Raw genomic sequence first — 27,988 nt, 5'->3', positions numbered from 1 at the left:
TAAAAAAAAATACAGTAAAGTTATCTTTTAAAATGACCTGAAAGTGTGAAGTTATGTCTGCACAGGTTATGTCATGCTTGCCTGCATAGTCACTGCCCTTAAATTCAGGGTTATCCACTTAAGTTCAGGGCTATATATTCTGCATCTCTACAGACACACTGTATTGCTTCCCATGCAGGTCATGCAGGTATATGATATCGCACCCTGCTCAATACTGGTGGTTTGCAGACACATTCCAGAAAACTAACAGAATATTTTGGGCCCAGTACAGAAGTGCAACCAGAAAGACAACTCTTATTTGCATTGCAAAGGTGCTCTTATAATGGAGGGGAGTTGGATATAAAAGAGTGTTGCAAGAACTATTATGCACAAGGCAGTCTATTATACTGTGCTGCTACTGTGAATCCTTCAAACGTGCTCTCTACAGGCAAGAATCCCAATTAACAGCCAGTTCTTTTGGTACCATTATCATAGATGTCTTTCTGTTCTCTGAATTCATCTGTTACATATACTGCATTCAACAAAACTACTGAATTGTGAATTCCCATACAGACTGTTAGCCAGGCTACTGAACTGAGGAAAACAAATCTCTTAAAAAGAACCTTGCAATTTTAGTTAAGCATTGCATTGGTTATGATGAGAAGGCACCCTGAAAACAAGTAGCGTTGGAAAAGGCAAATAGAGCCTGCTGGGCAAACAGGATTACATGGTCACCCCAGATGAGACATTGCCCCACTTTATTCTTTTTGGACCCTAAGTGATGCACAAGAAACTAACACCTCAAGCAAATACCCAGCTAGAACGTACACAGGTCAGCATTCTTTCTATCACAGCTATCTCAGTATCTTACCTGTCTTGATAGTTGTGAGATTCATTTTTGAAGGCAAGAAACCTGACTCTTCTTTCCAAGCTTAGAGAAGAGAGGTAAAAAAGACAACAAAAAAAAAGCCTCACTTTTTTTTTTTTCAGATTTATCTGTCCACTTTCCTAAGACTGTAACTGACCCAAAGCTATCAGAAGACTTTTCCCTAAGCTGATTTAGGAGATTTAGTCTTCTTTCTTTGTGTCATTTTGCTTATAGTGTAACAAACAGTTTTCAAGATGTGGGATTCCTGTCTAACTACCTTTGAACTTTCTGAATGCTCTCAGGAGGATGCCAAGCACTCTCCACTCCTCAGCTAGCTTCCTGTGTGGAAGAGGGTAAGCAGGGGGGTGAACAACTGACAATACAATTGTGGGAACAGGAAGACAGTAATGATGGGATATGGAAGAATATATAAGCAAAATAATGATCTGACAATGTACCTTATTGGGTGGCCAAAAAGTATAGACAATATATGGTGAAAAAGCAGAAGCACGCTGGGCCTGATTTTCCACTGAGGAGTTTATAATGCCTGCTTTGCATTTACAGTGAAACCAGAATAACTGTAAACTTATCAAGACCATTTTTACAGGCATGTATATAAAAAAGAAATATAGGGTATAAAACGTAGAAGTGAAGAAAGATGTAGAAGAATTAATAAGAAAGCCAATGCAATGAATTAAAAAAAGGTACATCAGTCATCCATCCATCACAGACTTAAGATAGAAGAGAAAGTCAGGAGGAACAAGAAATGAAAAATATGCTACAGAGAAGAGGATTTTTAGCTATAGTCTTAAATTCCCACTTGGTGTAAAATATATTTTACATTCTGTCTAACAAAAATTTTTGCTAACAATTCAGTGTGTTTGGCTTTGCAGTTTAATGACTTCAAATTGCAAGGAAAACAGATTCCCAAAGCATTTATTTGTCTGCATAATAAGAAATTCTAAGAATTTTCATCTGACTTCTTTTAAAAATCCCTTAAAAAAGACCACACATGCACATACATTTACATTAATTCACAATATTAAAAAATATTTGCAGGTCACAAGTTTAATTGTTTTGGGACATTCTGTAGCAGCCCAGGTACTATCAGGTCTCAGAGATTATTTATTGGCCTAATAGCTCTCATTGTAAAATCTTCAAATCCCAAAGCCTCGCACGACAAAAGACTGGAGCCTGACAACCAAGCTCAGTTCAACAGGGAAACTGATGCTACTGAAACACTGCTAAGGATATTTTACTGTGGATTTTTTTTTCCCCTAAGTATTATAATTTGCATGTTTATAGGGTACTATTCCCAGAAAGGTCACTGGGATCTTAGCCATTGATTTGAACAGTATCAATATCTCAGTACAGAAAGTAAAATCAACCAAGACTTGCTTTTGTAATGTTATGGATACTTACTACAAGTATTTTTTTTAGTGCAGTGTAGTAGCATAAGGACACCTATATGTGCTTTGTATTTTCAATTTATATTCACCTACTCTAGATTATTTAGTGGGAGGAGAGAGAGATAGTACATTTCTTCCCTAAATTTTCAAAGTTAACTACTCCACATACATTTTTACACATGTACACACATGGCTTTTTAAGGGGTTAAAGCTCACTTGCATGACTTCTGGAATGAAAGAAAGAATGGCAGAGCGCTAAATTTTGAGCACAATCAGCAAGAGAGCAGATGATAAACATACATCTGTGTGCAGCATAGAGTCCATGATAGCGCAGAAAAGATGGGCTACTCTATCAGCTGTTAGCGGACTATATTCCTGTCAAATGCTGATAAGCTCTACTCATGCATTGCCTTATTTAGTCAGACTTCTCTGCTGACACACCAGTGCACAGTAACAACTGCGTATGATGTTTCCAGTCCAGAGAGGCTCCAGCTCCTTCTTTTAGTAATACTATAACAAATATTAAGTTGCTCAAAGTCATTTCCTAGCATCTACTGAAAAAGTCTCATTAGCTCATTTAAGAGGATACAGCCAGTAATGTAACTGAGTTATTAATAAAAATGAACACAGAAACACACTGTAGGCCAAAATAACTAATCATCAAAAAGTGCTAATATTTTAATTATGGAGGTACTTACTCTGTATTTTGAAGACTTACTGGAATTCATGAGAAATATTCAAATAAACCTGTAGCTCAGGAATTACTATTTTAACTATGAACACAGGTTAGCAGTTTAGCTCTCTAAAAGTAATACAACCTTCAGATACAACTTTTCACATTTTATATACCTACATAATACATCTATGCTAGTCAGGATAACTCTCTTTTCCCAAGTAGCTTTAGCCTGTGTTACATTTATTGTTTGGTACGATACATATGAAAAGAGAAAATTTTTACTAATACTAAAATACAGTATCTACTACCTACAGAACCACTTGACTGGTCTCGCACCATGACTGGAAGACTCACATTGTTTCTTTGAAGATACCTAATAATAAGCTACTGTACTGAAATGTCTTTTCAGGAAATCATTATTGCTTTCATTAATGATACTACTGTCGATTAACTTGTATTTTGTGAATATATTTACAACTAAACTGCTACTGTCCAGATAAATTAGAAAAGAACATACTGCCAAAGTGTGCATATCTAAAGTTTTGTCATCATGTTTCACTTACTCGCTAAGTTGTAAAATCAAGTAATCCATGATGAGTTTCTTAGTCATTAGCATGAATTAACAAGATTCTGCTGTATATTATTTCACAGACACTGCCAAAAGGTCAGCTCTTGAACACAGGTGATCCACAGGGTCACATACTTAGCTTCCTTTGGAACTATGATAATATACCTATTAAAACTCAACTCTATATTGTATGATGTCATTAATCGGGTTTGCATTCACTTCATACCCTGCTTTTTTAATAGCGGCCATGTGATCTTCATTGTTGCAGAAGTACATCAGTATTCACCAGATTTTATTCTTAAGAGTAGCCCAGGTAGAGTAAGCAATACTTCCCTTTGTACATTTAGAGAGTCAGGGCACAACAAGGTTGAGTAAAGAATATGTACACCATACAAGGAAACCCTGAACAAGTTTGCTCCAGAACTGGAAGCTGTAGAGTTGCATCAGCCTGGTCCGGAGCCTGTGGCAGCTAGCTTGGCTGGTTAGAGCCAAGAGAGGTAAGGCCTGGGCTGCCACAATACAGTGGAGGTGCAGTGGACTGACAGGGCCACAGACTTGGACAGAATTGGAGCCTGTACACTCACTGCATGCTCCTGCCCTATATCATAGGGAGATTACACAGTGATCACAGGCAGCTCACATAGCTTTAACGTTGTGCCTCACCATAACTAATTTGCTCAAAGGTCACAACAGAAGTTTGTGGCATGCTTGGAAAGTAAACTCACATAATCAAGCTCTGCTGTGCACCAGATCCATTGGACTACTGTCCAACCTGTGGCCCAATGGCATATGCAGCTCACTAGAGCAATTCACCCAGCCCAAGTCCTGCTTTTGGCTGGATAAATACCCAAGGGCAAACTGCAGGGCACAGGCAGACTGTGGACTGAAATATTCTGGAAGTAATAGCAGCCTACTGCTGATCATTATCTTTCCCAGAGCTGCTGCCTCTGTCACATGGCTGTCTGGCTGCTGCTACCAGAATTTCACAGCACATTCCATGCCCATTCCTAAAGATCCTTTGGGAAAAGCACAGCTGGAAGCCAGCTGTCTGAATGGCTCCAACACCCTCTTCTTCCTTAGACTATCCCATTGCACATGCAAACAGCCACCTAGCATTCCCTGCCTCTAGGTAAGTGGTGCACGCACCTAGCCAGGGAAGATCAGCACCACTGTCTAGATGGCCTTCCAGAAACATGCACTGAACTAGCAAAGCTGAACAAAACAAATGGTGCTTAATAGGATGATTTTTCCAGTGAACTATTATACTGAGGATCTTCACAAGACAAAAGCAGCTGCATTCCAAAAAGAATTAAGTAGTAGCAACCTATATAATCAGCTACTTCTATTGCAAACCCATATAATTTATTAATCATTTTTTCTCATACATATGTAAATACAGAAACCAGATTCTCTAGTATACCAATAAAAACACAAAACAGTGCTCTCCATTAAGCTTGTCAAAACAAAAAAACCCAATTTCAACAAATATGGACTTCCTCAGCACCTGCACTAACCTCTTTCTAGGATAAATTCTGTCACTCTCACTTGTATTGAGCACTATCATACTTAAATCTCAGAATTTTTTGGGACAGCCTGCAGAACAGCATACTATTAAGCATCAGTAACAGTAGACAGAATGTGACATTCTGATTCATTACAAAAGCTTCATTGTTTGGAAAGAAAAAGGACTAAATATCAGAAAGTTTTTGTAGTTGCTTTGCAATTCATAAAATAAGTCCAGAATTTTAGTTTTTTGGGGACAGATGAAGCATGGACACCTAAGACAGCATGCTGGGAACCTGAAGTTTTTCTTCACTGGTCACTAGACCATCTCTGCACTTGATCAACCCTCATGGTCCAGCTGGGAACTTCTAATATCTTGTCTTTGGCCTTTCTAACTGCCTGTTACTCCCACAAAACATACAACTCACAAAGAACACTGTTCCCTCAGTGATATCACAGTATCACTGAAATCAGTGGGAGTTTTGCTATTGATGTCAGCAGGGCCAGCATTTAATATTTTCACCAGTGGAATACATGGAGAATAAATTAAAGCCCTGCCAGGTTCAGCTCACTCTTTCATCCTTCAAAGTCACACATAAATGGACTATATGCCATTTATTTGTTGGTTTGGTTTTTTTCTTTGATGAAGACTTTAAAAAGTGATGTTTTGTCCTCTCTTGAAGTTAGCAACGTCACAGGAAGTATTTTGAGAGTAAGGTGAATTTTTTAAAACTCTCTTGATCAATTTTTTCCCACATCTGCTGAACAGCAAGCTCTTTCCTGCTTCCCAGCTTCTCTTCACCTCAGAATGAACTGAGTAACAACAATGATGAGTTGTTGATGACAGCATGTAAAGTCAGTGCAGTCCTTCAAAATAAAAGGTTCAATAAAGATCAGGAAAAAAACCAACTTATGTTATTACCATAGTCTATCAATTTTTTGTATAAATGACATCTAGAATTATTAAAGGGCACTTCAGCTGTCCTGAAAGGTCATAAAAGGATGCATTATTTTGATTTATCATATGGGAACATTTGAGTCTTTTCATATTAAAATTTCACAAAGTCCTCTCTGTTCTGATGGTACTTTTAAATTTCAGATTAATTTAGTAAGAAGAGAATTTTCTTATATTAATATATTTCTATGCATGACAAGGATCCCCTCTATTGAAAAAGTCATCTACTTTCTCTTAGAGATACTATAATCTGAATCATGCTAGTCTTCCCATATACTTGCTATTAAAGAATGTATGGCTGCTTCTTCAAAATGCTGGTGCTTGAATTCACTGCTTTAGTCACTAGGCCCAACATCATGCTCACATCTGAAGTTTTTATTAAATTATAAAAATCCATGACTTTTTTCTTTGGCATAAATTTTTAGCCAGGTTTCAGCAGTAGAAATGTAAAGGAGACGGCCACAATGTCTTGATAACATTCTCTCTAGTGGCTAGCAGCATTTGCATAAGCCCCCAAAATCCACTGAGAGGCTAGTTATTTCCTTGTGAGAAGAAAATAAAGACCTGAAGACTAAAAACCTGTTATTTTTTTCCTGGTAAACAATGAAAACAGTGACAGAGAAAATACTATGTTCACTCATATCAGGATAGTGCTTTTCAAGACTATATTCTTGAATTTAAACAAAATGACACAGATCTAAAAAAAACTGAGGAAATCTTCTCCTTGCTCCTGTTATCAATGGGTATATTATGCTATCACTTGCGAGATGACAATCAGACTAGGCTATATCATTTTGTTTTACACATATATAGTAAACAGGCCCCAAAGACTGTACAACCTCAAAGATGGGCTGTAAGGTGAAAGGTTGAAAAAAATATTCCAGACAGGATGGAGCGATAGCAGTAAAGCAACTGATAGGACTTTCAATCAGGAACAAACAGTAGGAACTGCAGCTCTCTACTCTTTACTTGGCACATGATTGCAGAGATGAACTCTGAGAAGGGTCTAAAGGATGCACTGGCCTCTCCCACTCACTTGCAAGGAGCAACCTGGGCAAAAGCACAAAAAAGCTTGCTGAGGAAAGTCTGAACTCTTGGTGCACATACTCTTCCAGAAGCATCATGTAAACAGTACTAGCTAAAAGATGATGCTATATATTACAATGACATCATTTTTCGGGGGCAGTGATGAAAGGGAAGAAGGTCTGTTATGCCTTTGTCTGTAGGCATTATTCTGAGCAACACCAAACAAGCTAATGGGATATATCAAAGTACTTCAATGAAAGGGGCCCAATTACTTTTCAGGATGTTCTCATGCCCTTTAACCAGCTGGCTGCAAGTAAACTCTTCTCCCTTACTTGCAAAGGGATTGCTCTGATTACATCATTTCCTTTTTTCATACTTTCACATTTTTCTTTTTCATGCCAGCTACACAATAAAAAGACAAATAGCAGGAAAGGATGCAACTGTAGGCTAAGGTGACACTTTGTTGACCTTAGGATGTGAGCTGACTTGTCTTGTCACACTCACAAAGAACAAAATCTTGCAGCCCTATCTTAGGCAATCTGATCACAGGCAACAGTTGCACTGCAACACAAAACAATGTTTTTGCTGGGCGGGGTGGGGGGAGGAATCAGCATGCTATAAACTCATCACAAACATTTTTGATGAGCATTTCAGTCAATCATCTGTTCAAACTGAGCCCCTCCTTTTTTTCTTCATTCACCAATACAAAAAGAATTCTTTGAGTTATAGCATCAACTTACTGCTAGCTAATACTATAATAAATATTATTAATATTTAAAGAAATATTGTAGAGAAACATCTTGAAATGACAAAGATTTAATTAATCCTGAGGAAGATGAATTATTTTCCTCTTGTGCTCTCCTTCCAGGTCTCTGGAGTAGATTAACTCTAGAAAATCCTTCAATTCATATAATACAGAAACTGTAAAAGAAAGAAGACACTTAGCTCTATAGCTGATCACTGTGACCAGATCTTCTCTTGAATATATAAAGGTCGTTCCAGAAAAATGTCTCGTCTTATTTCAGACTTCTGTGACCCTCAGCCACAAATCTGATCTAAATTACTACCCATTAAAAAGTACCCTCCCCCTCCACCCAAACGAAACCACAAACCAAAAGAAAACATCAGAAATACTGCTCTAGGGTAACCAAATAAGAAGGAAACATTGTATGAAAGAAGTGGCATTTTCAAATTTGAACTGATAATGTTTATCAGAAGCCTTCAGTAAATACTATGTTTTTAACCTTTTGGATGAAAAATTAAAAACATTTTTGAAAATCTGGAAGAAGATTTCATGTAAACTGCAAACTTTTTTCACCTGATGTGATATAAAATGCAGATTTCTAAAATGTACCACAGCATGAGATCAGCAGCCAACAGAAAACGGATGGTTATATAATTTGGTGGTTAAGCAAAGATATTTTTAGTGCTCTGCTAATCCATGCAATGCATTTCTTTCCAAGAGAAGAAAACACATTACACTGATAGCAATAACAGAGTCAAAATGTAGGGCTATTGACCATGAATTTACACTTTCTAGAAAATTAAAAAAAAAAGTCTGAAATTCCTCATAACAATACCTCTTCCTAAGGAAGGCTAATTAGTGATTGGGAAGTGCATGACTTTTATACATAAACAATTGAATAAAGAGTTAAACTTAAAAATTAAACAAACAATTGAATAAAGAGTTAAACTTAAAATTGATTAAACAGTTAAAGGAAACCTTTCACAAAAATTCTTCAAACAGCAATCTAACGCAAAACAGTAAGACACCTCAAGATATAAATCAAATAGGAAATGAACTGTGCAGACGATTTCACAGTGGCATACGAATTTCATGGCACATGGAAATCATGAACCAATTTCTACTTTTTCTGAAAAACAAAAGACAATAAAGCAAACATAAAGAGATACTAATGCAATTTTAAAATACCTCTAAAATCTAAGACTGTTTTTTCTTCTAAGCTCCATTTTACCACTATAGCTGCACTAATGTTAATTGTTTATTATACTAAATAATAAATACATTACGCTCTTAAAATCTTTCACAGAGCAACATGATCATGAAAACTTGGTAAAGGTAAGTTTCTAATGCTTAATATTGATGATATTAAAAGAATCATGCTATTCATTTTCCTTTATATTCTACTTTATATTCATTTTTATAAGGAAGAAAACATTTTTAAAACTGTAAGCAGGGGAGTAGGAGGGGCAAAGCACACTGAATATATTGTCCTTAACAGTAAATATTCCTGAAAATAATGACATGAGTCAAAACACTCCTTACTGTGAAACAACTATCTGAACTATCTGAAAAAAAAATATAGTGGACTTAACTCTTAAAGGCTTTATTTAATCTATTCCAAGATCTCATTTATTGGATGGAAACTTGGAAGTTAGGTAGAAATTGCTAGTTTCCTCAACTCAGCCTAAGCATATTCAGTCTCCCTCCCCCTTTAAACTTCTGCTTGCAAAATGAAATGACCTAGTGTCAAAGAATAGAGGAAAAGAAGACCAGAACATCTTGAACACACAAGTTACTTTTACTCAGGAAGAGACAGTACAACTTTTCAAGGTCAAGTAAATAATATCAAACAGTTTTAATTTTAACAGTGAGTGTGTAAAAGTAGATAATCCAAGAGGAAACTGTCACTGTAATTCTGACAAAATGAATTTCTATTCCACAATGGAATTAAGCAGTCTAGGTTATACATCAACTTGGATATGCATTTTCATGTACCAGGAAGAATATTTTCCAGGCAAATTCTCATTCTTGCTCTCTCTCTCTCTCTTTTTTTTTTTTTAAGTACCTTTTTCATGCTTGGATACACTGAAAGCAGAAACAGATTCCTTCAATTGTCAGTGGCCTTGAACAAGCAAGCAAGACTGGCAACATTGTGAATCATCTTTTCATAGTTTAAGCTGATTTTTCTAAGACCAGCCTGTGAAGATTCAGTTAGAAAGTTCTTTGAACTGTAGGCCAAAAATGCCTGCACTAGTAAAAATAGCAGACTGACTATGTTGCAGAACACCAAATAAATGGAAAAAACCTTCTGCTGTGAGGAAGCCAGCTCACAGGTTTAGTCAAACCAAGACTTGGACAATCCCTACTCAAACACCAGGGCATCATTCAACATTTCTGAGGACTTTTTTTTTTTTTTTTTTAATACTCACCCAAAATTTAACAGTGTGTTTTATACCCAAAAGATTTCAGTTTGTCTATCTTTGCTGAAGGCAGAGAATATCTAGGTATATAAGGAAGTGTCAGAGACTTCTGATAGCTTATCTATCTGTTGTGTATTCTGAGCTTCTTGAGAGAGAGCACCTCTTTCCTACTGTTCACTCACCACTAGGGTCCATGGCCAAAGGTCATCTAGTCATACAGGGACTATATCTGTCAGCAGTTACTGACTTGCAACACAACTCTCATATAGACTTTGAGACCACTTTTGTAGCTTTTCAATCATCATAAACACAAGGAGCAGGTGAATTCACACCAAATATCTATTATATCTCAAAGCTGAAACTTGAGAGTGAACTATTCCTATATATTCTGATCCACTAAAATTTGAAGAAAACATTAAATCAAATTTAGGACCAACTCCTTAGTGAATGTATTCAGAACTATCATTTTGACTAATCACCATCTGCATTCATTGTCCAGACACTCAGAAAGGCTAAAAGCTAAATGCTATATGCTTTTCTAATCCTTCTGCTAACAAAGGTTGATCCCAGGAGCACCACTAAGCAGTTTTTCCATCTGAAATGCATTAACATCTGGTCAAATAACAGATACAGATTTTGAAAAGAAAATGCTCAGTGTCTTTTCTTAATAACAAAAAGTAGAATAGTAAATGACTTTTTTTTTAAAGTTAAATTATAAACAAGTAATATGACCATATCTACTACAGTTAAGTTATCTATGAGTTACATTTCGAGTGATCTAAACTGTGAGCATACAAAAGAGACACCAGTCTTGCTCTGTCCCCTTTCAATCTCTAAACAAAACCTGTTTCTGAAACAGGTATAAACTCTACATTAGAAAAAAAAAAAAACCCAACAACAAAAAAGACTGTCCACTGATGTTGCATACCCTAATAAACATGAGCTGTTAACTGGTGGACTGTGGAAACATGCCGTATAAATTTTTCTGATAATTCAGTATCAATTGAGAATATAAAACAATCAGTGTTCCTATCTGCACACTGCACTGCCAAGAAACTCTATGCGCCACCAACTTTAGACACTCCAACAGTTCTGCACAAGGAATTCAGACACAAGAAGAAAAGGAAAGCCTCTTCAATGGAAACTACTATTAGTTCAGCAGATCAGTACAAATCAAACATTTCTGAATATCATGAAAGACACCCAACTTATCAATTCTGTTGAAAGTTATAGATATGATAAATGCCATTCCCACTTTCTTTGCTAATCTGTAATTTCCAGAAACATACTCTTTTCTGAATCACAAAATAAAGCTATGAATGGCATTACTTATATGAATAGAACGTACATAATTACTAGATTTTTAATACAACTGAAATTAAGCCCCTGGTCAAGACATGTTAAGGTGAAAGCAGGATGCCAAACAGCAGAGGTAAGAAGTCGTCCATCTAAATTCTTAGGGCAGCTCCCCACTGTATCTTCAAAAAGCATTCTGACAACCAGCATTGACATTAACTTGGACTCCTTACTCACAGCTTCTGGCTTGCATATTATTCGTGATGCATATTTTGTATCTTATTGCTAGACAATAATCGATGCACTTTGTCATCTTCAAGATATTCCTAACATGTTACTGTACAACTGACATTAAAAATTCCTGTACATGATGCGGCCTGAATGTCAACTTGTGCTGAATACATAGAGATAGTTCCTATGAAAGTACGTCAACTTTTGTCATAACTAAGGTTTATTCATTTTATTTCTTTTCCCCTATAGAAGCTATTTCTAACCATGACAGTTATGAAAGCTTAGCTCCAAGTAACAGCTAAGAATGAATCAGTGCATTGATGCATGTCCGCATCTGCCAAAAGACCACTTTGAGTCTTGCCAGTTTCCATGTTTGTGTTATAGGTCCTTTTGAACAGCTGTAAAATGACTCAATGTATTCAAAAATGATCTGAGAAAAGGCATGAGCAGCTAAGTGACAGAATTGTGAATGCTATTGTGTTATGGAATAGAAATGTGAGGGACAACTGCAAAGAAGGGCTGAATAAAACTCACTAACTACTGTTAAATGGCAAATGAAGTTCAATGTAGGTAAGTGCAGAGTGATGGGCATGGCAAAAAATCCCTAACTTCATCATGCATAGTGATGGGCTTTAAGGCGACCTCAGGAACAAGCTCTTGGGAGACTACATCTATATAGTAGAGCTGAAAAGACATCTAAAGAGGACAACAAGAACAATCAATAGGTTGTTGCAGATGTTCAAAGTTTACATGAGTTTGAGGGGAAACAAGCTCACATCAGAAAAATCTACTGCTGGCTGCTATCCACAAAGAAGCAACCTCTGCCCCCCTGGACTTTGCCAATGACAGCAGAGAACTGGAGAGGAACAAAGAAGCAGAAAACATGACAAGGTACCAATAGTGCAGTAAGAAGAGGGGAAAATAACAGTGAGGTGGGCAAAAGAAAGGAAATTAATGTAGGAAAATACATATCAATGTTTCTTAGATACATACAACAGGAAAAAGAACTAAGGGCCAGAAAAAAAAAAGGATAAAGGTCATGAAATGTATCACTGATCAGTTGGTATTTAAACAAAAAATACTACTCATTTAAACTATACCAGTTTTCATGAAATGAATTATTTGGGAAATATTATTAGATCAACATAAGGGACACTAGCTATATCATTGAAAAGACTTTTTCTGCTGTAATTGTTTATCGGAAAACACGCTACTCTAAAATACTGAATAACAGTGTTACAGTTGGATGACAACACATTTTTTTATTTCTTTAAGGAAAGAAGGTGGGAAGGTTCTATACTAATTGACTTAGTCTGAGCAAAACATGAAATAAATTTCTCAGGCTCTGATTAGTATTACTAGCCATACATAGCAGCACCTGTGAAGATATTTTATATTTTGTTACTTATGAGAACATTTTAAAGTTATGAATAAATCAATAACATAAGTCTACTGGCTTTTCATTCTGGTTTGTATGTGACTGACCATTACAAATCATACAGTTGTTTTTTTTCTTTTTTTAATGGAGATTTATTTCCATCACAGAAACTCTCCCCAAAGTCAGAAGAGGCAGATGCCGTCTGAGGCTTAGTTTTGGAACAACTGATCAAAACTGGGATGCTGTGTAAAAACTGAAGACGACACTCATCTCACTGGCTATAAAAATATATATATTGGTCTTTTGCTAGTATAAACTCAGTACCACCAAAAAAAAGCATTGATGTTTTCATGTACATCTGCTGGACTGCCACTGTAAAGATTTTTTTCAGCTCCTAAATTATTCTGCAAATTAAACAAAAATTCCATATTCCTCTGAACAGAGAATCATTTCAAAAATGGTTTCTATATTAAAAAGTTTTTTTACATGGTTATTTTGAAAGAAATAGTGCACAAAGTATTGGTTCATTTATTTTTTGAAAGCAGAATTTACTTTCAGTCTTGAACTAGAAATTGCCTGATTTGAAGCACATTAGGACAACAACTCTGGGGTAACAAATTCTATGTCTAATTCAAATTTAAAGTGAGATTGGATGTACCCCAGAACTGGTTGCACTCCAATTTCTGTTCTAAAAGTAGGTATTAGGAAATGCTTATTTGCTTTCAACAAAGGAATCAAAGAAAGCCCTTCTCTCTCTTTCTCCCCCCCCCCCTTTTCCCCCACCGTTTTTTAAATATCCTTGTACAGATTTACAGATATAGGTAGGTATATTTGGCTATAGATAATTTGATCAGAAAGTTAAATACTTGAGGCTTTCTTAAATATACAACTGAGGGACAGCAGAGGAGTCATTTTACTTATTTTCAGCCATATGATCTTACTACATAAAATACTAAAAAGAAATCAAATCTGTGTAGTAGCTGGTGTTGTCTATACAATTTGTCGCTACTTCAAATAGATGCATTGTTCATATGCCAGCAAACCACAGAGGAATGGGCCAAGACTATATTCTTTTACCAATGATTTATTTGGGAAATCTGAGTGAAAATGTGGCCCCATTGAAGTCAGTGGTATAGTTTCCACCAGCTTCAACAAACATATGGCTTCCTCTGCAGAATGCAGAATTAACATTAACATCACTATCCATAGTACATGAACACTTAAGTTTTACCACAACAATATTTTATTTGTTATTTCCAAATAAACTATAGAGTAAAATGATTAAAACTGATTTTGTTTTGAACCCAAAGCAGCTTTGTACTAAAGCAAGCAGACTTATATAAATAACTTTGGTATCTGTTGGATCCTATTCCTAAACACAATGTTCATATTTCAGCTATAATAAGTAAAGCATCTCAGAGATGTGTAAGGCACTAATCTTGCAAGTGTCCAGTTTAGCTTCTTGAGTAAAGTGAGATTGGTAGAGTCAGCTTAATCCGTCATGGAAAGCTGTGCACAGTGCTCATAATTCAACACAGTTTGGAATGATTGGCAGTTGACATCTAGTGTGGACACAAACTATACTACCACATGCATTTAATTCCAGCTCTCCCCAGAAATCACAGTGTGTTCAGGTCAAGCTGAGAGTACTGCTCACACAAGGTAATGAACACAATGCAGGAACTAGCTACTAAGCAAGTTGGTACTCAGGCCTGACAATTCTGTACACTTCAAAATAAATCTGCCATATGCTGCACAGTATACTGAAACTTACTCTTTATTAAGGTTATGAAAAATGCAAGTTCTGATTTCTTATATAACTTCTCTACAGTAAATACTAGGGCTCTGAGGCAGACTACTCAGGAGTGCAGTTCAGGAGCAGGTGCTGCCCAGCAACTCTAAGCCAACATTAAGCTGCCAGGCCCAGGCTGGTGCACTGCCAGGCCAGGCCCCAGGGTAAGTCAGAGCTCTCAAAATCATCCATAGCACTCTAAATTACCTCCTGGAGCCTGTAGCTGGCTTGTGTAATTACAACAACTAGGGAAAACAGGGTCTCAAAAAAGCCTGGGCCATGGTAGGGCTCTCACTCCTAAATGCAACTGGAATAAAAATTATTATATTGGGTCTCTGCTACCAAAGCGGTCTTCCAGCATGATGTTCCTGTGGCCCTTCCACCAACTGGAGGCTGCTTTGCAGCAACAGCACAAAACAGAGTAGACCGTGCATCACGCAGCATCAGAACCAGAGTTTTAATAGGTGCATGACTCAGTTTACATAGGAAAGTAAAGGATGAAACTAAGCTAGAGCATCTGTTAGCCTAGATACAAACATGTTAAAAATAAAATTGAGTAATACAAAAAGTTACTCTGAAAAAAAAATCACCGAAGACAAGACACCTCTTGATGTTTCTTCAGAGCTCCCCTTAAAAGCTGTTACTGAGTAGATTCTTGCAAGTCACTGCCATCTAAGTACAGTCAGTCAATTAATAAGGAGGAACTGCTGCGCATTATTAGTTGCAAGATGTTAAGTTTACTATTATCTTGATTTGAGGTCCTTTCACAGTCTTTTGCCAGCTTCTTTCCATCTGTAGGGCTTTGCCATTTACCCAGACTGCAAGGTATCCAAGAGAGGGTAATTAATTTGTACAGTGCGTAACACAATGGCACCATTATCCTTGCTTGAAGCCTCAGGTGCTCATGTAATGAAATGCCATTACAGTGCATCTTTTAAGGTGGTCAAAAGTTCTCACAGCATATTATGACAGCACATTTTACTTCAAACTTATTCACAATTTTGGGATAATTAAAAGAATATTTAAATTCTCTGGAATATAGAATACAAAAGGATACAATTCTTTAACCTGCTTGTTCTATGGCCTAAAAAGACCAGTGGAGCATAAAGAAAAGATCAGCAGGGAAACATTTTATTTTCTTTGATTTCTTTCTCCTTTTCCTACCAAGCACTGTCTCCCTATGCGTATTTCTTACTCTTACTATTGCTTTATCTTGTCCCTCTATGTCCTTATAAAGTTTCTTTTTCTTTAGAGAGTCAGCAATAAAAGCAGAATTTGTAGTTGAGCATTAGCTAGAAAAAAATGTGAAGGGAGAAAAAAATTTGGCCTGGCTCGGAGAGCTCATTTCTGAACCTTTATTACAGACTTTTCTAGAAAGAATCTGGTATACGAAATGTCATATGCATGCAAGCATCACTCCTTCTGCTTCCAGTGCTATGTATTCACTTACAGTACTGTTATTTTTAGAACACCTGAAATACTAAATAGAATTTTTAGAATACTGTACCTGAAATACTGATTATTAGAAAATTAGTTTATATACCACCCCCCAAAAGATTCCAAAAATGCTACAGTTTATACCATCATAAGTAGTGCTGAAGGCAAAGTTAACATAATAGACTAAATACCTACTCTAATAAGAACTTAAGTGATTTTCATACTAGGAAAAAAGTGCTGTAATGTAATTCCAATAAGCTAAAGTAAAAGCTTAAAAAAGACCCAAACCACTTTGATAATGAACTGCAGAGACATATCTGTTTGAGTAAAGCACATTACAGCAATGAAAAAAAAGTTCACACCCCTACAGTGAGAAGTATTTGGTATCCCCAAGACAAATTTCTTCTCGACTCTTGCTTCAGTGGATTTTTGAGGCTTTTTAATGTCTCCCAGAAGGCAATATACATATTCCAGCGTTTGACCTGCATTTTGCTTTTCCTTTCAGAAACAAAGCCCCCCATAAAGCATGCAGAGTAAACCTGACCGCTTTGACCACAGAATGGTTAAAGATAAATTTGACCTAATTAGTGTCTACAGTGGTAAAAAAACAAAAAACAAAAACCCCCCCACACTTTTATTATTATTATAGAAGGGGAAAATATCCAATATATTTCTGAAATTCCTAAACTTATGAGATTTTTATATTTATGTCTTGATATTTTGTCTTAAATATAGCTAATAAAATTATAATATACAGTCAAGACTCCTAAGCTGTGCTACTATTTTAAAAGTATTTTTATTCATTGATAATGTATAACCTGTTTTGGATATAGATCTGTATAGCAAAGTGCAGCAACCATTTCCCTGGTGTGCTTTCTATATATCATACAATTTCGTAAAGCTTCCTCTTTATCTGCAATGCTAAAATCATATCTAAAACACCTCAGTACAAATGCCTCAAACACCCAAAGGCTGAGTCCAGACAGCCAGTGTAAATTCAGAGAGGTTATGTTTAACCCAACTGATACATTTTCCTTTGTACATCAAACTGCCATGATAGATAACTGAAGACTACACAGACTATTAAGGAGGATTTTTTAGACATCTTTTCCCCAACAGATATAAACAAATAAAAGAACACCAAGAATAGAAAGCAAAACTGGTTGGTTTTGTTGATGACTGTGTGGACATCTGTCACAGGTCAAACTATCAGCCAAACCTGTCATAACCAGCAGGGAGCTATGAAGAGGAGTATGGTCTGCTTCCACTTGGCTCAGCATGTATTTTGGGCACAAACAACACAGGAGGAACAGCATACAACTCAAACTGCATTGAGAAAGAGGATATCTGACTGAACTTGCATCTGCAATCTTGATACTGGTAGTCATGAGACTCTTTTAGAGAGATTCTCAGCTGAAAACACAAAGGAATGACCCATAGTTACAAGTGCACTAACCACAGATACCTTCTGTTGTTCCAATTTCAAGAACATCTTTTCCAGAAATAAACACTATTATGGACTGCTTCAAAATGGAAATAATTTGAACTCTGCCCTTCTTGTCTTAAGTCTTGAGTGAAGGAACAGCAAACAAAAAACTTCACCGTATCCTTTCTCAAAAGGAAAACGCATACACTGTGCCTCGTAACTTAAGGGTCTTGGACTGTAGTTTTTATTAGCTTTATAGTGACTTAAAGTGGTGACTCCCCCCATTCACACATCCCATCACCTTCATTAAACAGAACCAGGGCTCACATACTGACAAAACTTGGATGGGATACAGGAACTTTAAAAAGTTAGCCATTACTATTTGCTTTGCTAATGTTTTATGCTGTCAAATAATACTTTATTTATTTGTAGAAGTAATCAGGTATATGCTACCCTCTAGTTACCTGTGTGATCAGGGCTCATAAAAGTTCTTTAGTATAACACTAAACTCTTCATATTTAACTTCTCAACTATTTTTTGCTATAAGCCATGCATATAACTCTGGCTTTCCCGTGCATTCAGTTCTCAGCCTTTTCAGTATTACGGCTATCAGAAGCGGAGAACACGCACAAGTGACTACGCTAAGTCAAGAACTAAATGTAATGTGTAAGCGTAATGTGACATCCTTTTTCTAGTATGGCATGAACGTTTTCTTTCGTGCACTTTTCTGGGCTTTATTTTGGTCCACAGCATATTTCAAGAAAAGTCTGCCTGAGGAAGCCAAAAGAAACAGAGGAATTGCCACAAAAGCTTATTTGATTGCATTAAAAGAATCAGGTTTTTAAAAGTACTCTCAGACTTTATAGTGAAACCTATTAACATTGTCTATATTGATTTAATTTGCAAGAATTTCATTTCAGACAACTATGGCTGCTGGTCAGAAGTTAAAAGCAGAAATAACCTTTCTCTCTTCACTATTTATACCTTTACCCTAGTACTTCTTCCTTCCATCTCGAAGGCTTGGTAGTGGGCTAAGGAGGAAATGACTGCTGCTATCCGAAATGGTGGTCGCAAGACCCAGACAAATTCAGATGAAGCAGGAGGAGACAAAGCATGGTCCAAAACTAAAGACCCTTTATACAGAACACTTTCTGCAGACACTGTTCTTGGCAAATCAGTCAAGATTCTCAAAGCACAAGAGCCTCAAACAGTTTTCTTACACCTCATACCACCAACTCTCAGATGAAAAGATGCATCTTTTATGTGCTCAGGGTCAAATGGGCAGTATGAGAAAGTCTCAGGTGCTACCCAAAAAAATCATCAACAAATAAGCATAACTAGAGAATGCTTATGGGAAGATATTTCAACCTCACTCCACACCCCCCAAATGACTCTCTAGATTTCCTCACCAGTTTTATTTTTCATATACAGTAGGCTTAAAGGAATTATGTAGCGGTTGTTCAGTTTAGGCAGAAATGAGCTGTGGAAATTTACTTTCATAGTATATTATGAAACGTATATGAATGTCTTTACTGAAATCAAGGGCTCAATAATTCCGAATTTTATGTTTGATTTCATTAAAGTCAACAACACATGGGAAACTGAAGGTGAGCAAGCACTCACTGAAAACAACATTTACACACTTGCACTTTTGGGTCATTGTCAAGAATAAGAGCCCACATATTATAATACATTTTTGTTTCTGAAAATTTAGTGCTGAACAAATGCATTTGCCAGTTACGTACCTTGACGTTGCAATTTCCACTTTGGTTCTTGCCATGGCAGCTGCTCGCTGTGCTCCCTCTATTGCTCTATCCACCTTTTCTCTAGTTTTTGTGTTTCGTATTGGTATAAGTTGTTTTCTTATTCCACGGACCAAAACATTATTTTTATATTTTCCCTCTTCTTTGGTGCCATCTGGAAACATGGTACATCCATATCCATGCCTCCTGTTATTTAGCCATTCTCCTTCATATTTCATACCATTTGAACGCTCACTAATACCAAAACCACTGCGCTTGTCATTCTTCCATTCACCCATATAGGTTTCTGTTGTGGTGGCATCAACATGGTCTTCCATAGGGCAATAATCACAGTCACCATCTCCAAAACTAATTGTAGAGTTGGCATCACTAGAACTAATCCTGCTCATAGCAGCATCACTCCTGACGGAGCTCCGTTTGCTAGATATTGATGATCTAGATTCAGATTTCCTAAGTTTTATACTACCAAGAAGGGATCCTCTTCTGAATAAGCCTCCTTTTTTCTTAATGCCCATGGCTTCTGGATCACTGTGAAAATTCAGCACAAAACCTCCTCTCGTTCCAGCTGGACTGTCCGAAGTGACGTCATGCAGAATGGTGCCATTGCTCTGCTCACTTCGAAGTGAAGCTAGAGACGTTCGGAGGGGTGAACGGATCACAGTTGCCATGCCATATGGTACACTCTGACGTACACCATACCCATGTCGCATCCCTCCTGTCCACTGCCCCTGGTAGGTACCTTTTAAAGTAATAAAGAGAAATTTAATTTTGGAAGTTGTAGAAGACCTAGTAGGCTACATACAGTATGCTACTGGCAATACTATGTTATCAACTCTTCTTTTGGCAAGCAGAAATGTGGAAAAAATCACAGCACATGATACAGTATATAAAATATCTTTTGTTATTGGTTTTGCTTGCAAGTTATTTGTCCACTGAAAAAGCCTTTACCTTGAAGCTGCAATAATGTATTTTGGCAACTAAAACAGTGGCTATCTTAAGTGGTTTCTGAATGGGTCTGCCCATGGAATAAATTTCTAAAGTGGGACTCCTTCAACATTTCTTCAAGGTGGTTAGATGGGGAGGGGATAAGCAAAAGCAGAGCCATGTTACATGTGGTCAGACAAGGAAGGACAGAGGGCTGGAGGTAAGGTAGAGAGCAAGTTACTCATGACTCTTGCCTCCAGCCACTCGCAGATCCTGCTGTGTGTGTGCAAGAGTGGAAGGAGGAGCCAGTGGGGGCAGTAAACATCCTGCTGTCCAGGGTTTAAGCTGACTGTAGACCTCTCTGTTTCAGAGCATGTTTGACAAGCCACTAAGCTGTCTTGATCTGCAGGCCAACCTGAAGACTATTGTCATAATTGTTTTATTGTACAATTGAGTATTTTGAAGTTTTTTTGAATATACTTGAATAGAAGTAAAGTATAAAATACTAAGACCAAAACCTCTGGATACCTTCCTTGATATCAACCCTCGATATCAGCAATTCTTGCTGTTTCCAGTATCATAAACAAGGTATATTGGCTTCACAAATTATTGGTTGTATAACACAAGCTCTGTTTTATTCTAGTTATCATTTCTGAAGCAAGTATTACAGGAAAGTAGCATACCATCTTTGCTGCCACCTTACCCTATGAAAAACTCCCAAGGGAGTAAGTGCCTTTCTTGGAAAAACAGCTGAGCTCAGGTTTAAAGAAAGAACAAGATATTCAAGCTATTTGACAGTCATCAAAAATTTGGAAGGCTGATGAGACATAAAAATACAATAAGTGGTACTATTTTTCTATTTACATACTGCAGTATGTTGTGACAGAAAGATCAGAAGCATGAAGCTTTAGCACTGTTTCTCTTAAATCTAAAGTTGTCTTTGATTTGTGCTGCTATATGTAAGACAAGGCAATGATAAATAGAGAATAATATATACACCATTCTCTTTCTAACTACATTTCATTTCATTTCCATTTCTAACTACATTGTTTACATTACCATCATAGTAACTTTTGTATTCCTTTTTAAATAGCAACGTATAAAAGAGCAACATGGTATTTGATATGAGGAGTCACAGACATCCATGTAACGGACTTTAGGCAAAGCTGCCTCAGAGCCAAGAAACTGCATTATCTGATTACTACTGCAGGCAATTATTTTCTTGCATTCTTAAAAGGCATTGTCATTTCAGGTCAGATAGGCACTTCAGTGTCAAGTCTCTAAAGCCAGATGATCCAAAGAAAGGGGCCAGGAACCTCACAACTGGCAAATACATGATAATTTGCTTTCTAAGATCATTTCCACTAAATGGCTTTAAGGTCCCCCAAACAAGGTATCTTGCACACGTAGCTTTTCTTTTTTTTTTTCTTTTTTTTTTTAAAAAAGAAAACTATTTTGACTCTCAATATTCTTACAGAAGTATGAATAAGCATTGTTTAAAATATCTATCTTTGATTTTATTCTGCTTTAATTGGATTACATATTAAAAACTACTCCTTGGAGAAGTACGTATCAAATGTCAAATACAGTGATTGACTAAAAAAGTTCACATTTGTCAAATACCTCAAGTTTTAGCTGTAGCTCAAAGCTTTCTTTGCTTTGAAATTAAATCTCCTTTGTATAAGCATACCATTTCAGTTGTGTACATGTCAATTATTTATCAATTACAGTTATAATATATTATCTCTTCTGTGAAGTTATATTTTAGTGTTAGCAGGCAGTTAAATTTGTCAAGTGTGCTTTCTTTATTATATAATACTAAATAGGTTCAACAATATAACTATTTCATGTTGGTAGAAAATTCTACTAAGTGGAAGGTTTTTGTTTTAACAGATGGCTGCTGACATCAACAACAAACAACTTTCTTAGTTTCTCTCTCATTCTCTGTATCCTGGATACCTGCTGATGCACTGGTTATAAGGGTGCTGAATCTAGAAACATGATTATTATAAAAAACTCAGCATATGGAGAAGAACAAATAGAAACATGAACACAAAACACTGATATGGCATAATCTGTAAATACTGTACAAATAAAGCCATCTTGTAATTTTTCTTTATTAAAAAGAAATTTCCCAGGAATACATTAATATTTTATGAGCATAAGTGACTACATTTTGTCCCTACTTATATCTGGGATTGCCTTAGTATCGTAATGATTTAACAGAACTAAGAATATGGTTATGTGTATTTTACTGCTACATAATATGATCTAACATCCTATAACACTTAATTTTTTTAAAATAATATATCTAGTTCTGATTGTACCACAGCCTTACATTAGAATAGCAACTCATAATTACAGCCCTCCATATTGTTATTCTAGTGTCAGACAAAGTAGAGTAAACATACTTCAGTACAGAATTTTATAAAACTAACAAAGGTCAACATAGGCTGCATTTTTTTCTTGATAATGCTTTGTTTTAATAAGTAAGTGCAGAAATTTTGAAAATACTTAATCCGGTATGACTTCTGTTTTTCAATATTCCATCGACAGAAATGGAAGTGGCTGTTGTTGCCCATGAGAGCATTAAAACCAGAACAATTAATATGCTGTTATTTACTTACCAGACTTTTCTTCCTACTGGGGCGATAAAATCAAGGCCAGTTTCTTTTAAAGAGAAAATAGCTAATGAGGAAATGGAAGACTCATATTGAAAAATAGTACTTTAAAAGTACCAAAGATGTTTAGTTGCAATTTTGTGCAGTCTTGCAGGTAACAATTGTCTTTCCTTTAATGGATTTATAATCATAAAAAAGATCTCCAGTACTAGTACTGAAAAGCTGCCTCATTATCCTTCTTTTTTCAACTTGCATTTTAAAGCTAAAATATTTTAAAGGCACATGGAGGACAGTTCACAGAACATAGATACAATGGCCTTACAGAATGGAGATCTCAGTAATTTGATTTACAGTATCAAACTATAGCTATATCATCACTTTCAACAGAAGATGTTTTAGAAAGCTTTAAATGAACAAGACAAGGTATAATAATATTATTATATAATGAAATGCTACAGCATATGATACAAGACATGATAAAAAATCTTCTCCAATATATGTATAAACACGTGTTATATTACATATCATTCATCACTCCTATAGTTATGATGGATAATACCAACAAACGTGTTCTCCCTCTTCACCTTAATTGATGGTTCCAGTAATGGTCGATTTAAGACTAGCACTGTAATTACCAAGCTATTTGAAAACTGTATTTGGCCATAAAACAACATTAGTCAGCTTTATTTTTTAAAAGCTAGGCTTGGTATCCTTTGTAACAATGAAGAAACATTCAGCCACAACTTCTACTGACTATCTACCTGGTGCTTAATTGGTTCCCCTGAAAGGGTGTTCGTATTTTGGGCCTGAAAATTATTAGAAAGTATATTTTTCTTTTGTTTTTGTTGGCAAGTTGCTGTAAGGTATAATTTCATAGCCCGTCTCCTTAGGGTTAGTGCGGTGCCATCCCTCTTCCCTTTAAAAAGAGGGCAAGGAAACTTTCAGTTGTATTTACAGTGCATTTACAGCTGTAAATGTTGGTGTCTACTCATGAAAAAAATTTGAAATTATGCTGTGTGAAAAAGCTGAGAGGCCGAGGCTGTAATAACTTTTCCACTTACTCTTGTCTTCTACTTGTATCTTCCAGGAGTTTAACAAATCAGGTATTATATCAAGGTTTTTGCATGCTCTTCAGACTTAAATGCTAGACAAGCAGATATCTAGAAAGAATAGTACTTAGAAATCCATGAACATACGTACTACTGATGACCTTTTCTTAGGATGTATTCCTCACGGATCTTTATAGAAGGACAGTGCACATTCTGCTGTTGTTTGCAGGGTCATACACTGCTAACTAATTTACTTGTACATACTGAAGTTTGAAATTAGGCCTTGATCCTTCTATAAAAACTTCTCAGGTAGACTCGCGGACTCACACAGGTGCAGCAAAATCTAGTCAGTTTAAAGGAAGTACAGAAGTCCAGATCACTGTAGGAAACAACCTGATAGGCCACCTGAAGGCCCAACGTTAGCATGTACAATGCATGGGGGATCATGAATTATAATTCACAATATTTTGCTTAAAGATTTGTCTAAGCAGCAATTCTAAAGCATTTAAATACAGCAGGCTGTACGTTACTGATGCTGTGCACCATCTTATGTGCAGAAACATTGAGGAACATTGTCAATGTTTGCTATGTGTTCCATTTTCCTCCCTCAGCTACATCTCCTAATAATACCAACGCATTTTAAAACAGCATATTGGAAAAAAAAAAACCCAAAAAAGCATGAAGACCTAGATTTTAAAGAGTTTAAAAAAAATTCGCAATTGGCATAGTCTAAACACAGCTATTTCCTTACACTGGTATTCTCAGATCATAGTAAAAGAAGAGCTTTACTGTAAGTCTTTGACATGTTTTTGAAGACATGTATGCAAGTCTGATCTGCTTGTAAAAACACTTCAGGTATTTTTGTAGATGTACAACCATGGCAATTGCTCCCACAGTGTGAAAACAAAAGCTCTCATCTGCAAACATCTATATGTATTGCTTAATTTCATTCAGGAATACTTGCACTAAAAATCAATGCGACTTCACATCTGTCCATATGAACTGAAACATGTAAGAGACCAGGGTGTTGGTAACAGCTTAAAGTTAATAAAACTAAAAATCTTCTAATTTAAACTGCATGCTTCATATGTTGTTTTGGAAAATGGATTTCCTGTTGGGTTTAAGTCTAAAAAAATTAGGAAATCTACCTCTGAATTATCATTACTATACGGAAATTAAAAAAAAATCCACAACAAGCCTAAAGAAAAAAATACAACATAGTTATTCAGAAACTCTCTGCTAAAAAAAATTATTCAAATGCCAATTCACTTTTCTAAAAAGAAAGGAAAAAAAGGTAACTCCAGCAAATTCAGCTCTTTGATTTCTAATTTGCTAGCTAAAATAATGATAATAATAATAATAGCCTACTGTGTAGTGAAAGTGAAAAAGAAATTCTAATTTACATTTCATGTTTTCTTTTTAAACCCCCTAACACACATCTAGGCTGAATGTGAGCATCAGAAGTTTCCACACCAGGAAGCAATTTTCAGATCATTACAGAAGTGTAAACAAGAGATTTAAAAAGGTCCAAGTTCCAAAAACCACAGCACATTTCATCTTATTAAGGAAATGAATCTTACTCAACTCACTGTATTTTCTATTTAAAAACAAACACACACACACACATTGCTCTCCCTCCCCAAAAAACTGTAGATGTCTCTTCTTCTACTTAATACAAAAAATATCTATTATCTGATGCAATCCTTTAAGCTTGATCAAAAACCTCTTCTCAAAATCCTTGAAGAAACCATCAAGAGCATCAATTAAGAGGTCTCATAAAAGGGTTGGTCCTTTAGTCTGACAAAGTGAAAATTGCATTACCATTGATTTTCATAAATTCTATTTCGTGCATGTTACTCTAGCAATTTACTCATTGCTGAAGCGAGCAATGTTTCAGTAAAAAAGCCCTAGTCCTAACACTGAGACCAATTTTTCCTCCTCTTATACTGGGACAAATCAAATTCAAGAGTAACTGCACTTAAGTCCCAGGTGGCACTTCCACTGATGCCAATGACATTACTGCAGCAAAAGGTAAATTTTAAAGGACCGGCTTTATTTGCCTTTCATGGAGTGCTTGAAATGACACAGGTACAATAAGATTAAGTGAAACTAGCTATTCAGGTAAGCTTTGCTCCGCAGAGACCTTACCAAACCTTGGCTTTACATCCCTTAAGTTAAATAAAACAGCAGAATTTCCTAGGAATTCCCTAGGAGGTTACAGTGGAGCGTACTTGTGGAGCATACTGCAACCTCTCAGTACACTTAGGGAACGCTCATTTGTTTTTCATGGTGAAGGCCGCGATAGAGACTGGCCCGTTTAATTCCACAACATAGCTTGTACTTACAGTAGTGTAAGTTGTACCCTATTTTAATAAAATATGAGTTATTAAGTGAAAGCATGGCTAAGTTTCATCGGTTTTGCCTAAGCTGTCTGCCTATTTCATTACCTTTAGTGTCCTGTTTATGAGCATAACAGTCTACTGAATGACTAAAGATACACTTAATAGACCAGGAAGCAACAGGGAACAAGGACTTGCTTGTCAAGTTCTGGGTATTTTTGAGGACAGCGAGAGGGAGCTCCGCGCAGACCTTGTTTGCCTGCCTTCTCTCTGATTTGGTGCTGTTGAGCGCAGCTATCGCTGTCGCCCAGCAGCTGCCGCTCCACGGAGAGAGCAGAAATGTTTTCGGGCAGTCGTAATCCGTTCCTCAAGCTCAGGGACCCAGGCATGTTTCTCCCAGCTGGCTGAGGCAAAGCGATAAGCCTGGGAATACAGACCGCTCGGGGGGTGGCGGGGAAGCAGGGGGCGAGCCGGGGGCGCCCGCGCGCCGCGGCCGTTAGCGCCCGGCCCGCCGCCGCGCGGGCGGAGCCAGGGGACGCCGGGCACCTGTGGCGCTGCCCGGCTTGGGCCGGGCCGCCCGCGGCGGCGACCGGTGCTTCGCTGGGAGTTACGCGGCGGGCTGCGTGCGCTACCGGGAAGGGGGAGCGGAGCGGGAGAGGAAACTTCACAGCCCGCGAGGGCGGCGGCTGGGGCCGCCCCGGCGCCCGCACCCCCCGCCCCGTCCCGTCGCTCCCGGCGCCCGCGCGCGGTGGCGGCGCCCCCCGCAGGGCACCCACCTCCGTCCCCGTAGGTCTCGACGCCGTAGCCGTCCTGCAGCCCGTTGCTCCAGGTGCCCTCGTAGCGGGCCGGCGTGCTGAGGCTCTGCCGCACGCCGTAGCGCCCCTTGAAGCCGTGGGACCACTCGCCGCGGTACATCCATTTGCCTTTCGTCTCCACTCCCAGCCCGTGGCGCTTGCCCTGCGCCCAGTAGCCCAGGTAGGTGTTGCCGCTGGGCCAGGTGTAGCCGCCCACCACCTCGAAGCCGTGCGACCAGGAGCCGGCGTACTCGCCCTGCCCCTTGGGCCCGGTGCAGATGCCGTGCCCGTGGGCTTTGCCGTCCTCCCAGCCGCCGCAGTAGGTGCCGCCATCGTCGAAGTCGAACCGGCCGCCCGTCATCCAGGGCAGCGGGGCGAGCGCGGCGCCGCTGCTGCTGCTGCTGCCGCCGCCGCCGTCTCACTCCCGCCTTCCCGCCTGCCTCCCGGCCGCGCCGCGCCGCCGCCCCCCGCGACTGCCAGCGCGCCGCCGGCCGCCCGCGCCCAGCCCAGCCGCAGCCGCAGCCCCGCGGCGGCGGCGAGCGGCGCCCGCCCCGCGCCGCTCCGCCCCGCCCCGCCCCGCCCCACCCCCCCGCGCCGCCGCAGCCGCCGCCGCCGCCGCCGCCGCCGCGAGGCAGGTGCGCGCCGCCCCCCGGTTGCGCGGAGGGTCCGCGGCGCTCGGCGGCAGAGCCCTGCGCGGGAGCGGCCGGGCATCGCCTCGCCGCTGCTGCGCTTTTCGCCCCCTCCCCCCGCGAAGGCCGCCCGTCCCTTGGGCTGCTGAGCAGGTCGCTG

The 27,988-nt window shown here is 38.2% G+C and overlaps 1 protein-coding gene across 4 annotated transcripts in view; it reads right to left on the bottom strand.

The window, feature by feature from the left end:
• The window catches only part of JPH1 (junctophilin 1), an 86,628-nt gene extending 58,869 nt beyond the window's left edge, over positions 1-27,759 (bottom strand). For all 4 annotated transcript variants that reach the window (XM_064507379.1, XM_064507378.1, XM_064507380.1 and 1 more), the window contains exons 1-2: positions 27,182-27,759; positions 19,455-20,211 (exon numbers count right to left, since the gene is read on the bottom strand). In XM_064507379.1, the coding sequence (XP_064363449.1) occupies positions 19,455-20,211; positions 27,182-27,560 (1,136 nt within the window). In that variant the 5' untranslated portion in view covers positions 27,561-27,759. The remainder of the gene's footprint in view (positions 1-19,454; positions 20,212-27,181) is intronic.
• Between the last annotated feature and the right edge of the window lie 229 nt (positions 27,760-27,988).

The sequence above is a fragment of the Dromaius novaehollandiae genome, chromosome 2 (genome assembly GCF_036370855.1).
Source record: "Dromaius novaehollandiae isolate bDroNov1 chromosome 2, bDroNov1.hap1, whole genome shotgun sequence".
Lineage (NCBI taxonomy): Eukaryota > Metazoa > Chordata > Aves > Casuariiformes > Dromaiidae > Dromaius > Dromaius novaehollandiae.
The sequence above is the reverse complement of the archived record's forward strand: the minus strand, read 5'-3'. Positions and strand labels throughout refer to the sequence as shown.